At 39.1% G+C, this 14,951-nt stretch overlaps 1 protein-coding gene across 1 annotated transcript in view; it reads left to right on the plus strand.

Moving 5' to 3' along the window:
- Window positions 1-14,951, plus strand: part of LOC116997458 (SH3 and multiple ankyrin repeat domains protein 2-like) — a 267,147-nt gene that overhangs the window by 32,176 nt on the left and 220,020 nt on the right. The window contains 7 exon segments of the mRNA XM_033062189.1: window positions 4,268-4,471; window positions 6,114-6,185; window positions 6,319-6,427; window positions 6,686-6,837; window positions 7,643-7,810; window positions 9,846-9,962; window positions 14,257-14,334. Coding sequence (XP_032918080.1) covers window positions 4,268-4,471; window positions 6,114-6,185; window positions 6,319-6,427; window positions 6,686-6,837; window positions 7,643-7,810; window positions 9,846-9,962; window positions 14,257-14,334 — 900 coding nt within the window.

Raw genomic sequence — 14,951 nt, forward strand, 5'->3', positions numbered from 1 at the left:
TATATTTGTTCTAAGGAAGGCAAGTTTAGGTGTTTAGATAAAATTCAGCCCACTGGGAAGCTTTAAAGCCTTAGCCAAAATCCCAGAGAATGAAGTTTGCTCATCTGCAGTGGCTGGGGTACAAAATGCCTTTATTTCACTGCAGGTATGAGATAAGCACCAAGCACCACGAGTAGGATGTGCTGCCATGGAAAACTTTATAAATTACCATGCATTGTAGGAAGTCTGTCTTGTTGCTCTTTTATTCTCATTTGAAACTTGGAAGACAATGTGAACCTTGACAAGTTCATACAGAGCCCTTAAGAACAATTGCTTTTCAGTTCTTATATCTTTTTTTTTCCTCCTTCTCAGTTCAGGTAGTAATGCAATTTGCTGAAACACTACTTGGTAGAAATGATAATTTCTTATTGCCTCTGTGCAGAACCTGTATTCAGTAGGTGCCATCCTTCTCACAGGAGGGTGGAGAATATTTAAATGAGTGACTGAAAGATTTCCTGAGCTCAGTAAAATTCCTGAGGGAATGGAAAGCCCTCCACAGTCACAAGGAGAGTGGGTAAAAAAGCTGTATTATCTGGCATATATTATTTGGTCTGAATCCAGGCCCAGTTATCTTGTATCCATTTGCTTTTCCAGCCCATGTAGGAGCAAATCCCAAGTGATGCTGCCTGTAAGTGAAATCAGTCTAGCTCTTCAGGAGCTGCTGTCAAGAAATTCTCCTTTAGCTTGATATTCTGACAGTGATAGTGCTTTGTGCTTAGAATTGCTCTTTGTCACAGACACTGAGAACAGTTCTGTCAACCATTTGTTTTAAGGAATGTTTTCATAATTTTATTATCAACACATGTTTTACCCTGTACTTATGTGCTCTGCCTGGGTTATGTTGAAAGTCAAAATGTTCAGATCCATACATTTTATTAACTTCTGAGGCTGAGATGGGTTTGGGTCTGCTGAAGACTTCTGAGAGACACTTTCTGCCCATCTGTTCTGCTGCTCCACTGCAATAAAGAGCATTTACCTCCCCTGGTTTTTGGAGTTTTTAGTTATATTGGACTTTCCATGCACAATGTTGTTTGGTAAGTGGCAGTTTGATAAAGCAACAGCTTAAGTTGGAGACGCTTTTTGGTGTTCTGTTTCTGCATTGCGTTTTATACTTTTGCATAGTTTATTTACTTGTTAAAGTATTTGTTGTTTTTTAGGATTAAGAATATTTTCCTTTAGTGGTTTTGCTTCTCAGATAAAACACTTTGTTTACTTTGTGTAATTTTTACCTTAAAAAGGTAGGAACCCAATTGTCACACCTGCAGCTCGAGTCTCATTTTTTTCCTTGGGATGCCTCCATTTTCACTTGTTTCCAGTCTCTGCTGCTTCATGGATACTCCAGGTTTTCTTTTGCAACTTTTCCCAAGTATTCTCCTGTATCTCACTTTGTGCTTGATTGTTCTGCTTTCTATTTGCTCTTCCTTGTTTTATCTTCAGTTTGATAAGAGAAGCATTGTGCTGCTGGTATCTGTTCACATGCCTTGCTCTGGGTAGGTGATCTGCTGACAACCTGGCCAGACTGGTTTTTCTGACCTGTTCCCCCATGAATTCTGTGTTTCCTGAGTGCAGTCTGATGGAGAGTAGTGTGTCAGCAGAGAATCAAGCTGAACACAGCACAGACCAAAATGAGGGACTTGCTTCCTTTTCTTTCCGTGATGCCAAACTCTGATTTGTGTTTCCCACTTTTTGGCTGTCACATCTTTAATGACAACATCTCCCATTGAAAGGAATAACTCATCCTTTAATATCCTGGCAATCATATTTTTGGAGGCAACTGTACAAACCATTTTGTCACGTCTGTCAACATGACACAGCACAGTTTGTGTGTCAGCTGTGTGATTGACAGCTGAGAAGAAAGATATGTTTGCTGATTGATTTTAAGCAGATAAATATTATCCCTCAGACACTCTGTATCATGAGCATTGTTCCTACTGAATCTTTCCTTCGGCTGGGGGAATTGTATTTTCCCTGGCTTCCCATCCTGCCCTTCACTCAGTGACTTGGTCTCACCAGCATGCAGGAATGCAAGATTATAATTGACCATGTCTCCTGTGATCCAAGGAGCTTTCACATCCCACACACAGGCCTTGCATCTCAGCAGCCAGTGCTGACGTCCTGTCTTGCTGCTACACTTGCATTTTGAGGGGCCTGGTGTGATTTTGACAGTGACTATGAGCCACTCAGGGCTTTTTTTTTTTGGTGTTCTTTGTGCTTTTCTACAGTGAATGTATCTGTCAGTGCAAAACATCTTTGTTTCATGTGTTTCTGTAGTTCCTTGTTGCTAGACTGTCCCTATTCTTTAATTTTTTATTTCTTGTCACTGAAGATTAGAAGAAATTGTCCCTTTTTTTTTGACTCTGCTGCTGTCTCCTTTCCTTGTGGTCACCATGCCATGTGTGCCTAATGAATTGTTCCTTATTTCATAACTAGAGCAGCCTGTGTGTAGGTCCTGCTGTGATTGAGCTGATGTTTCCTCAGGGCACAGAGTGTGGCAGTAAGTAATGACTTGTCTGCAGGATAGAGGTGGTAGCTGTGGTGCTCCCTGCCTGGAGGGCTGCCAGGAGGACACAGAAGCAGCACAGTGGAGTTGTTCCAGGGACAGGCTGATGGAAAATGCACCTTATGCAGCTTCTGAGAGCTCCTTTTTATCCTCTTGGTCAGCACCTGCCTCTGAGAGTGTGGTAACAACTCTACTTCTATCCTACCTGACTTCATGGAAAGCATAAATAATCACTTTTCTCACTAGTTTCACTTTTCTCAGTCTGAAACATTTTGGTAGCAAAAAATTCTTCAGTTATCAATTTGCTCTTTACATATCTGATCTTATTTCATTCTAAATTGCTAATGGGATCAGCATTTTTTACAATAAGCCCACTTTTGTTTCTTATTAATCACTAGAAGAGCTGGGGGTCTCACTGAATTAGTTGGTGAAATATTTGCGTGCTGTCAAGAACAGAGAACACAAGAATAGATTGAACAAAATTGAACGTGTTGGATTCTCCAGGCACATTAAAAACCAGCACACTTAAGTAAACTGTGCAGAAGTAATTGCTTTGTATTCTAAAAATCAAAACAGTGGAATACAAGTCCAAAATTAGTTTGTTTCATGCAAGAAAGACTTTCCTGGGAGAAAAGAAACAACGTGTAATTTCAAAATTATCTTCCCATTTGAATAACACTCGTTGTAATCTTTCAGAATGTGTGGATAATGTTAGAAGTTAAGCTCATTACACACCTTGTAACTGACAGTTTTGTTGAAAAGTGCTGATGTTTGAGTCTGAATCTTGTATTGAAGTTTGAATCCATGTAGGAGTCGTGGGGCAAGTGAGGTTCAGAAGGAGCACAGGTATTTCAAACAGATTGGCCTTGCTGCTAAGTCAGTACTGTAACTACTGGGATGTTGGGAAAGAAAATACTTGTTACAATCTGCTTTGTGTCCTTCTCTCCTTCCCTTCAACATATAACCCCCCCCAAACTTTTCACAATACATCTTGAAATATAAAATAAATAAGGGAAATGAAAGCTGCTTCCTAGCCAGCCTTACTTGTGACAAACTAACATCTCATTTTATATTGAAGACTGTAAAGGATTAAAGCAGAAGCAGCATTGTATGTGCAGGATGCACATCAGAGGCACCAAATTACTTTTTAGGCATTGCCATCTGCTGGTACCTTGGAACCAGTGACTGCAGTGTAGGCAAAATCCCTAAACTCCTCCAGCCCCTGAATTCCAGCTTGGTAAGAAGCAGAGAACTGGAAACGTTTGTCAAGGTTTTCAAGTCATTTGCTTCACCTTGTATCACTGCTGCCATAAATTTACCCTCAGATAAATAGCTAAAAGGGAAATAGAATTCTTGCCTGAATACTGTTTTTTGTGAAATCCTTGTGGATCTAACTGATATTAGAACAGCCAAGAATCAAGTGGATAGTTGAACACTGTGTAACATCCCTTTTGAACAGGTTTTCCATGAAGGTGCTCTCTCTCTGAGGAAGGATATGTGAGTTCCCTGATGTTTGTGGAAGGACTTAAAATGTCCTGTGTTTTCACAGTACTTGTTCATTAGATATTATCAATGCACATCTGAAATAGAATTCTTGTTGAGTAATTGTTTTGTCATTGAATTTGTGTACTTATTTTGTATATTCCTAAATACTCACTATGTTTGTAAATTTTAGAATGTAAATTTTTTGTCACTAATCGGGTTCCTTAAAATATTTTCTCTTTGCAGAAATGCATTAGATTTAACCCAGAAGCTTCAGTGTGGGTTGCAAAGCAGCGGATTTTGTGCACTTTGAACCAGAGTTTGAAAGATGTCCTGAATTATGGACTGTTCCAACCTGCAAGCAATGGGAGAGATGGGAAGTTTTTGGATGAGGAGCGACTTCTGAGGGAATACCCACAGCCAGTCAATAAAGGAGTGCCTTCACTCGAGGTATTTTTAGATCTAACCTTTGAAGCATTTCTGTACTGTTACAACCTGTGCAGAACACTGTATTTAAGGTGTCTGCGTGCATCTGAATTGCACCTTGGAAATAAATGCTTATCTACAAGTCTGAGCTTGAACCCTTGCTCACAGAAGTGCTGGCAATCCCTGCTCATGGAGCAGGTCCATCCCTAAAACATTGCAGAGTCAGCCCTTCTGGTGATGCCTGGAAACCCAAGACATCACTGGGACTGAATTTTTGAGTTTTGCTTTGCTGAGGACACAGGAATGTATCTTATTCAGTGATTTAATAAAGAAATGTAAGGCTCTGGGTGAAGGTCTTGGATCTGTGATTAGGTTTGCAATAGCAATGTAGCAGTTGCTGAATAACCAGCCTTTGCTTTCTCCCAAAAAGAACTTGCTGTCTCAGTGAAGCCTTTTTTTAACCCCCGTCTAGTTCCCTCTGTGCCATCCTTCAAATGCACAGGTTGCCTCTGTCTGTCTCCTGGGAAAGCAGCAAGGGAGGAAAGAGTGTGTACTAGGATTTCCCCATCTCTGTTGTTCCTGCAGAGGCTCTGCAGCTGGGGATGAGCTGGGCAGGACTTTTATGGCACTGGACAAACTTGGAGCAGAGCCAGATCGCACAATATAGCAGCAAACTGGGGCATGAAACTGGCATTTAATTAATTTTGGTATTGCCTGTATGGTGGCAGATCAACCATTAATAATGTGCAGTTAATAGACTTACTCCACTATAACACAAATTCAAGAGAAAAGAACCAGGGTACTGAGAGGGCTTCGGGTCTTCCCTTTTCTAGGAGTTTATTTCAGAGTTTCAGTCACTGATGATCACATTACAACTGTAAGCAAATTAAACAGCCACTTTATTTTATTTGTGTTGTTTTTCCTAAGTGTTGACTGCAGCAATTGAGGTGTTAAAAGTGATCTTGTGGAAAACTGTTGTTAAAACCCCATTCAGTGCAATTGCTTGTCCAACAGACAGGCTGCATTCCTGGAATTCTTCATGGGACAATGAGAGATTGGTAATAGCAATGGAAACCCCCCATGACTTTTGCTGCAGATCTTGCTACTGTACCCAAGTTGCTCAGGATAAAATGTGACTGAGTTTCAGCCAAAAAGAGAGGCAATCCTCAGAACCTCATTCACAAAACCAGTCCTGTTCAATATCAGGAGTACTATTCCCATGTGCAAATTCCTCTTACTTTGACTAAGGAATTTTCAGGTATCTGTTTTTTTGTTTGTTTTTATGATTCAGAAATGCTAAGCTGCAATTTTGAAATCAATATTTTTTTATCTAACATGCCTTCCCAGCTCTTTCTGCCTGAGACTATAATTGAAAGTACACAGAAATCCTTGGGGAAAAGCTCTTTTCAGTGTAATTCTTGCTGATTTCTGTAGATTCTAGAGGCTGATGTCATTTCCAACACACCTCCACTGATCCCAGTGTATTCATACAAGATACAAATTTTGCTTAAATGATGTAAAATTATATGAAATACTGAGATTATTTCTAAAATTAAAAAAAATTACCTACATCTATCATCACTGTGGATGATACTTCCTGGTAAGGTCAGGAAAATGATAGTATGAGCTTTAAGTTTTAAAATTTCTTCTTCTTTTTCCTCCTCAGTTTCGCTACAAGAAAAGAGTGTACAGACAGTTCAACCTTGATGAAAAGCAGCTGGCCAAGCTTCACACCAAGGTATCCCAATTTCCTGCAAGAGTTAGCAATTCCCTACAGTGGATGTTGACATCAGTTGACAGAATGCTTCATTTTTAGTCAAAATTTTACTTTTGAAATCAGAAGATGATTCATTATTTGCTCTTTGTTTCAGGCCAATTTGAAAAAATTTATGGATCATGTCCACCATCTCTCTGTGGAAAAAATGACCAAGATGTTGGACCGAGGACTGGACCCAAACTATCATGACTTAGAAAGCGGAGGTCAGAACAACAAATCTAAGCAGCATAAAGGAGTACCTTGAGTTAGTTAAACTTAAATTGATTAACAGGCTGAATCTCACACATTCTTTCACAACTCTTAGCTAGTGGAATCTGTAGGGCTTTGCTGTCCAAAGGAGATAATTTATAATTTTATGCTTTTCTTTGAACAGTATTTTAAACATTATTTTATAAAGTAACTTAATTTTATAATTTTGCTCACATTTTTCCTTTTTTCCTGCATCCTATTCTTTTCCTTAGAAACACCCCTAACTTTGGCAGCTCAGCTTGACAATACAGTAGAAGTAATAAAAACCCTGAAAAATGGAGGAGCACATTTAGACTTCAGAGCTAAGGATGGAATGACAGCTCTGCACAAAGCAGCCAGAGCCAAGAACCAAGTAGCCCTCAAGGTAAATGCTTACAGGAGCAAATTTTGTGCATCTTATAAAAAAAAATGCACAAAGGAGACTGTTTTCAGTTAATTACTATATTGTTCTCTATGAATCCTTTAAGATGTGCTTGTTCTAGTGCTTTCTTGTGGCTTTCAAATCTTAGCATTTGCTTTCAATAAAGAGCCTTTTAATTTCTGATTTATCTTTTCCTGGTAGGAAGAAAATGTGGTGAAATTTAAGCGTATTCATTGATACACTGAGATCTGTCTGAGGAAATAGGAATAGCATTATTGTCACTTACCTCTTTGAAAGCAGCTTCCAGTGGCATGGATTGCACATTATGCCTTAACACAGTGTCTTTTGTTTTCTTTTGTATTTTAACAGGCATTCTTAAATCACACTGATGGTCTAGATTAAGTCTTAGGTTTATGGCTTTTGCATATTCCCTTTTGACAGATACTTAACTTGCATGACATTTTTGATAAAGCACCTTGGAACTGAAGAGGTGAATGTGTTGCAAAGGTGATGCAGCCATTTTCAGAGCTGATGTTTCTGAACCTAGTGAGAGGATGGACACTGGACATTGCCACTCCTTCTTTCTGTGCCATCCCCATAGATACCTTTAGATCTCAATTCTTCCAAGATCATTTCTTGCTTAACTTAGTCTGTGCAGTGACCCACTCTTACCAGTTGATAAATAGGTGAGCAAAATATGTTATGTCAAGTATCAACCTTACACATACTTTTCCAACTGTTTTTTTTCAGGTAAAATAGGTGAAAGTCCATCCCAAATCTATTTTTCACAGTCTGTGATTGCTTTCAGACCCTTTTAGAGCTGGGAGCATCTCCTAACTACAAGGACAGCTGTGGCCTGACCCCACTGTACCACACAGCTGTGGTGGGAGGGGACCCTTTCTGCTGTGAGCTCTTACTCCATGAACATGCTACAGTCAGCTGCAAGGATGAAAATGGATGGCAAGAAATTCATCAGGTAGGAAAGATTTGCTTTTTTTTGGACCTGCATGAGGAAATGTGCCGTTTTGAAGTTGCTGCAAATTCAAGTATGAAATTTCTTCCTTTTTTTGTCTGCTTTTTCTACTTATTTTTATTTATTCACTTTGCATCCTGGTATGTTGACTTAGAAGTAGACAGCTATTCCAGTGGAGTTCTGTAACTTTGAAATCCTCTTGGTTACTGTGGATTTTGCCACAGAAATTGCACTGGTCATATTTATGTCGTGGACTCTTGGAAGTTTAGATTCCTGTTCATGGCACTTCAGAATGAAAATGTAGCTCATTCTTTTGGTTAGATGCCAGTGTCAGTGTCCTTGGTAATGCCCCTTGTGTTTTTGTTGGGGTGCTTTCCCCTTGTCTCTGCTGAACGCTACAGGAAGATTTGGGTTCAGGATCCTGCTGCTGGGATCCAGCAGCCTCTCACTGTCCTCTCCATAAACATCTGAATGCTATCCAGCAGTTGTGTAAAAATGCTTTATTGATTTCCCTTTGCATAGTGATAAAATCAGTAATAGATGAAGTTTAAAGATTCTAACAGTCCCAGTGTCATTACAGCTACTTTGTCATTTCTCTGTGGATGAGTATGGATAATTACAAAAATTGGAACTGCTGCAGTATGAGATAAATAAAGATAAAAGTAATCAACCTTACAGGTCTTCCTGGGTCATCTTGACTAATTTTATTTTCTGTGCACTAAATTCTTTACTAGACAGATATTTTTCTTCTTTTCTTGGAAAGAAATGGGAGGTAGCTTTGTCACCCGCATTTGGTCAGGAATCTGAGCTTTTTCACTAAGCGAAAAGTCAAGGTTGTTTGGATCCATCTCTACAGCAGGGGAAAATAAAGGAATTATTTTATTACCATATTTTCTGGGGATGTGGAGAAAATGGATTGTCTAGATCAAAGTATTACCCCATCTGGACTTTCTGAAAATACAGAAAAAATGCTCTCTTTTTAAACCCCAACCTCCTACATATAAGGTTATTATTTCTTATCATGAAATAGAAACACCCTGTGTTTGGAAATAAATTGATGTTTGCATCTGGGTTAGAAACGATCTGTTTTGACTAATCAATAATTCAAACATTCCTCAATGAATCAAGAGAAGGATGGGGATTTAATTTGTGCACTGAGCAGTCCACTTAACTTTTCTCTTCCAAATTGTAGATCCAAGCCAGGTGTGTACCTCCCGCTGAATTCAGGAGGAATGAGGTACCTCAGAAAGGCTGAATGGATTCTTATACCTGTATCTCTTACCTTAAATTCTGATTTATGTGGGAATGATGGTGATCTGAGATACCACAAAGTTCAAAACATTAGAAACTGGGAGGTGCTTGGTCAGTGGGCCGTAGAGGAGAAGGAAGTCAAGTAAAAGAGGCTGAGGACTAGAATTACTGTGATTTTTCTAAAGCTTATTTTCTAATCAGGAAAGTTTCTAATTTCTGCATGGAGACTTATTTCCAAAAATCCAGGGTCTAACCTTTTGTTTGAGTGACAGATAAAGTAACTCTTGAAGATTTCCCCCTGTTTTGGAGCAGTGCTCTGTGTATGCTGTGTGTCTGCTTGACATCACAGAGCCAAGATTTACTTGGATTTTGGCCAGATTTCCTTTCTAAGGCATGCAAGCAGTTTGGGAAAAAGCTCTGGTATGCTGATCATCTTCATCGCCATCTGGTGGGCAGCGTTCCGGTGTGTAGCGGACAAAAAACTTGTCACGTTTGAGTCATGAACATTAGGGGATAAAAAATTCCAAAGGCAGTATTTTCTTGATCCCTTAGGCAGTCATTCCCCAAATAATCAGATGGTTAAACTCAAGCACAGGATTGTTGTACCTGAAGTGCCCACACTGGAGTTGGTGCAGGAATGCACATCTGGGTGCTTGTGCTCCCATCAGAGAACCAGGCATGCTTCTAAAAATTAGACCCTTAGTAAAAAAAGCACCTTCTCTACCGAAAATCTTTCCCTGGACATCTAGCTGTGTAATAACCAAAACATTGATGCATCCCTGCCCAGGCTTGCAGGTACGGACATGTCCAACACCTGGAGCATCTCCTGTTCTATGGCGCTGACATGTGTGCACAGAACGCCTCGGGGAACACGGCCCTGCACATCTGTGCCCTCTACAACCAGGTGAGAGCCCTGTCACCGACCCATGCTGACCCCCTGCAGCGAAAGAAATGTCCCCAGCAGGAGCTGGGAGTTCACAGAATCATGGGATGGGTTGACTTGGAAGAGAACTGAAAGATTATCAACAGTAATTTCACGATTATAAGCTGTACGATTTTGACTAAAATTTTGATCTGAACCTGAAGTGCGGCTTATAATCAGGTGCGGCTTATATATGGAAAAGAATGAAAAGTTTCTGTTTTAGTTTGAGGACAGGTGTCTGCTGAGAAAGGCAGGAGCTTCTCTTTGAAATGGAGAATGTAAAACCCCCTCCTTCCAAATTATTAGAATTTTGAAATCAAGGGGCTTTCAGGCAAAGATATGGGAATTAGGAATAACAGTTCTTTACTAGGGAAATTAAAATAGAAATACAGTACTACAAAGAAACAAACTCCAAACCCTGACAAAGTCAGAGTACAACCTGACACCCCGTCAGGCAGGGTGTTGGTAGCAGTCCCATTAAATGGTGGCTGCATCCTCCTGCAGTGACAGATGTGATTCTGTTGGAGCAGTGCTCCTGTACAAGGTGCAGTTTCCCTCTGGAGGCCCAGTGGTGATGTGCAGAAATCTGGATTTCCTCTGGAGTCCAGTGGAGAAAGGGGCTCCCTTAGTGTCCCAAAACCTCTGTTTTTATCTTGGTAAGAAATGTTGGGCTCTTCCCCCTGGCTGGAGCAGCTTCCAATGGGATGCAGTAATTTTATCAGTCCCACAGTGGGACTCAATGGCCATGAGCAGAAAATGACTGGCTGGAGGAAGGATGGGGTGTGAAAAGATAAAGAACAATGCCCTGCCTGGTTTCAATGGATGGCCCATTAGCAGAGTATCTCCCACAGAGATAAGGATCACTGCCCCCTCAACAGATGGTGATAGAACAGATACCTTTTATCACACTCTGTATTGTAATGTAGGGTTTATAATCAGGTGTGGCTTATAATTGTGAAATTACTTTCCAATCCCCTTCCACTACACCTCATTGTGCCAGTCCCTGTCCAACCTAGCCTTAAACATTCTAGGGATGGGCCCTCCTCAACTTTCCCAGGGCCTCACCACCCTCTCTGAGAGGAATTATTTCCCAATATCTGATCTAAACCTGCTTTCTTTCTAAACCTGAAGCCTTTCCCCTTCATCCTATCACTATATTATTTTATATGCAATGAAGTGCTTCAGATTTTAAAAAGTGGTCTTAGAAACTGGGAAGAACATAATTAAAATTATTTTATTGGTGTTTCATTCACTGATTACAAATAAGGCTGCTCATTGTAGGTAGCAAGAGTGTGGATATTAGAAATTAAACCATATGCTTTACCAGCCTTCTTGGGTTTGATTAATATCTGAGTATTTCTTTCCTATACAGAACTTATTGCTGTTATTCTATAATTTAATTTAGAATTAAATATGATTTAATTTAGAATTAAATACAAAAGAGTTGTAAAATACTGTGCAAATGTCTCTATACAGAAGATATTGGATTCTTTGCTGTTTACAATTTGTGTAGTCATTTACAAGTAGAAGAACCCTTTGATTTGATAACATTTTATACTCTCTTTGCAGGGATGGGATGGGGAGGGGATGAGTTTTACAATTATGTTAAAATTGAGCACATAAGATATTACATTGAATTTGGAAAGCATGAGATGTAACTGTAAACAGTGAAACATCTGTTAAAACACCTGCTTCTTAATTAATTACTGTCTTAGTTTTTTTTCTAAAGTCTTGTCAAGACAGATTCCTCAATTAGGTCTAAAGTGCCCTCAGCTTAAAAAAAAATAAAAATTTGGGGTTAATCTGGCATTTTTTAAGACCATACACTTTTAGCAAGGGTTATGCAGTATGAGGTGGGAATTAGAGTGAGCCTGTAGAATGACAGTGTTTCTGGTGCAGAGATGTGTTTCCCTGACCTCAGCAGAAGTTGCTATTCTGCAGGAGATCTATAGACTCTAATTGAAACTGCATCTACAAATTTTGAAATATTTACACAGTCACTAAGCTTGACTTGGTGAATAGAACTTCAACATCTTCTGCCTGCACTGTTGTCCTTCTGTTTTCCTTCATCCAGTGTATGTGGAAATAAAAATTTCCTTCGGGGTGCTGTGAACCTTAATCTGTGCTGATTTTGACAGTGGGTTTTGTTTTTTTTTAATGGAAAGTTGTTCTTGGTTCACATGTAAGGAATGGTTCTGCCTTTTCCAGCTGGAGAGGATGGGAGGGATAGCAGTATCCTTGTTACCTCCAGATTCCTGTAGATGGAGTCGTTACCCGTTTGATCTTCCCTTCCAGTCCTCCCGGGACAATGGTCTTGGGTTACTTTCTGAAGTTGGTAAATTTGTTTTCTGGGATGTCAGCGAAGTCCTGATTTGAATAAACTCTTGGTTTTGAAAGTTATTCCATTGCCATGCATTCAGTCTGTGTTTTGCTGGGATGAAATGTGCCCTCTTTCACTAGGAGGATTGGATCTGAGATGGAAGCTGTTGTAGTATTAAAATTGAGTATAATCTGACAGATGGAGAGGAAACAAAAAGGAGCAAAGGTGAAGTTAAGAATGCTTCTGTTTTTTTCAAAAGACTAAAAATAAATAAACAAATACAGTACTTAACCCAAATGCATTTTTTTGGATCTTTTTAATGTTGAATAGTTCTTTGATGACTTTTGGCAAAACTTTTCTAATCACAACCATTTAGTTAATAAATCCCTTTGCATGCTTTTGTTGCACTGAAGACAGCTCAAATAAATTTGTAGAGAGTTTTAAAATGAGTAATTATTTTGGTGTTGTAATGTTTGATGATTTATTCTGATAAACAAATGAAATCAGCCAATAAATACAGTATGTTTTTCAATATAATTATTTATGTCCTCAAGTTCTTGATTAAAATTGGATAAAATTGGACATTGATCAATTGTTTAGAGAGAATGCAATTCAAGTGCAGATTACAGTTTTAGCAAACGAGACTCAGTTAATTGTATATCATTAAAAATTTTAATCCAGGAGATATTTGTAATTTACCATCTTGATCCATTCTGTGGTTTCTCAGTTGAGGAAAGGAAAGGATAACCTCCCTTCCAGATACACTTAGGGCATCCCTGTGATGGGGAGACTTAATGGGACAACAATCCTCTGTGGGAAATTAGAAAACACAATGACAGAAATTATTTTGAATCATAATTTCTGCAAGTTAACCTGTGACTCAGAGTGTAGTAAATAAGCTTCACTTCTGTCACTAAAATACCTAAATTATGCACTTTGTCTTCTCTGACTGCAAATTTACTGTTGAAAGTGAAAGGTAGCACATCCAAATACCTCATTAGGTAGAACTCCATAGCACAACATATCAAGACAACCCAGAAAGCACAACAAAGTCAAGAGCAATATTTATGATGAGGGAATATAAAACCCTTTTGAAATGTGAATTAATTTGCATAAGACCCTAAGATCAACATTAAAAATGACAAGTAAGAAACAGAGTCCATACAGGAATCATCAAAAATTCTGAGAATCCACTCAGAACCTCCGAGAATTTCTGCCAGATTGTGGTCAGTCATATTTAACAGCCATGGAGAGCAATAATTTAACCACTGCACTGTATTGGCCAAAACAAATGGTTTTAAAGGGATTTCCTTTGCAGATTTTCTCAGTTTGGAGGGTCTGAAGCCAGATTTTCCTCCTTGTGGTATATCTGCTAGCATTTTTTAGGGGAAAAGAGAGGGAACAAGGCTGGTCAATGCAGTGTATATAGTCAGATCAAATAATTCCATGTGTACTAAAGAAAATACCGTACATTTAATATTGAGAATAGGTTGAAAAAAAGTCCCCAACAAAATAAGTGGTAAAACTGCTTTGTTTAATTTTTAGCAGGACAGAAGGATATAATTCGTCCCAGTTCGGTGTACAGTACCGTTTTTCTGGTAAAATAGGCAAAAAACACATATGGGAATCAAATTTGTGCAAAATTTGATTTGCACATATGGAACTGATATGTGGAACTTTGTCAGTACAGTTGCTCAAAAATTTAGTAAGGTATTTACTTCTTGCATTGCTGCATGTTTCTTTACACTTGTCTAGTGTATCTAATACATTGCAAAGCACCTGAAGCCCTGTCATTTTAAAAATGCTGTTTTAGCAATTTAGATTCTTAGATAATTTATTTGGTTTGTTTTTTTAATAATACAATACAGACCAAACACCTCATAACCTCTTAGCAGACACAGTCTCTTTAGTGCCAAAGGATCCTTATGAACAAGTTTCCTTTTCCATCATTTTCAGGAGAGCTGTGCAAGGGTTCTGCTATTCCGGGGAGCCAACAAGGAGATCAAGAATTACAACAGCCAGTCTCCATTTCAGGTAAAAAAGAAAATACCTCTTCTCCCTGAAATATTGGGAAGAAAGTATCACGTGAACTTAGGTTTGGGGAGAAGTCACACTGTACAAGGCTGAACACAGATTTGGAGTGAGTGAAAACTTCGACTTTTATCTAATTCACTAAGTGAAGATCTCCTGGAATAATTAGGAATGAGAGAAAAGCACCCTTTGGTGACACTGTAAATGAGTTTGAGAATTCTGTGAGCTGTTGATGACAAAAGATTAAATCCTTGGTGTTCTGCAGTTAGATGTGCCTTGCTTTGTGCTGATCTCCAGTCCCATGAAAGACAGATCCTAGATCCATATAAGAGTCATCCAAGGATTGTCTGGGTTTGCTTGGCCCTTCTTGATTTAGCCAAAAAGCGACACTTCCTTCCATAGATGTGAGGCCAAAGTGCTGGGCTAAGTTTCAGAGACAGGATTGACTTAATGCATCACCAGCGTTAGAGGCTGAAGCTGCCATCTACTATCTCCAAAAGAAAACGGAAGTCTTCCTTTTGGATTAGTCAAAATTTTGTTTCCATTTTCTGATATGAAAGCACTTGCAGTAAGCTTAATTAAAAATCCTAAGGGAGGGAATTGTTTGTCCAAAGGGTTGT

Source organism: Catharus ustulatus, chromosome 6, assembly GCF_009819885.2.
Source record: "Catharus ustulatus isolate bCatUst1 chromosome 6, bCatUst1.pri.v2, whole genome shotgun sequence".
NCBI lineage: Eukaryota > Metazoa > Chordata > Aves > Passeriformes > Turdidae > Catharus > Catharus ustulatus.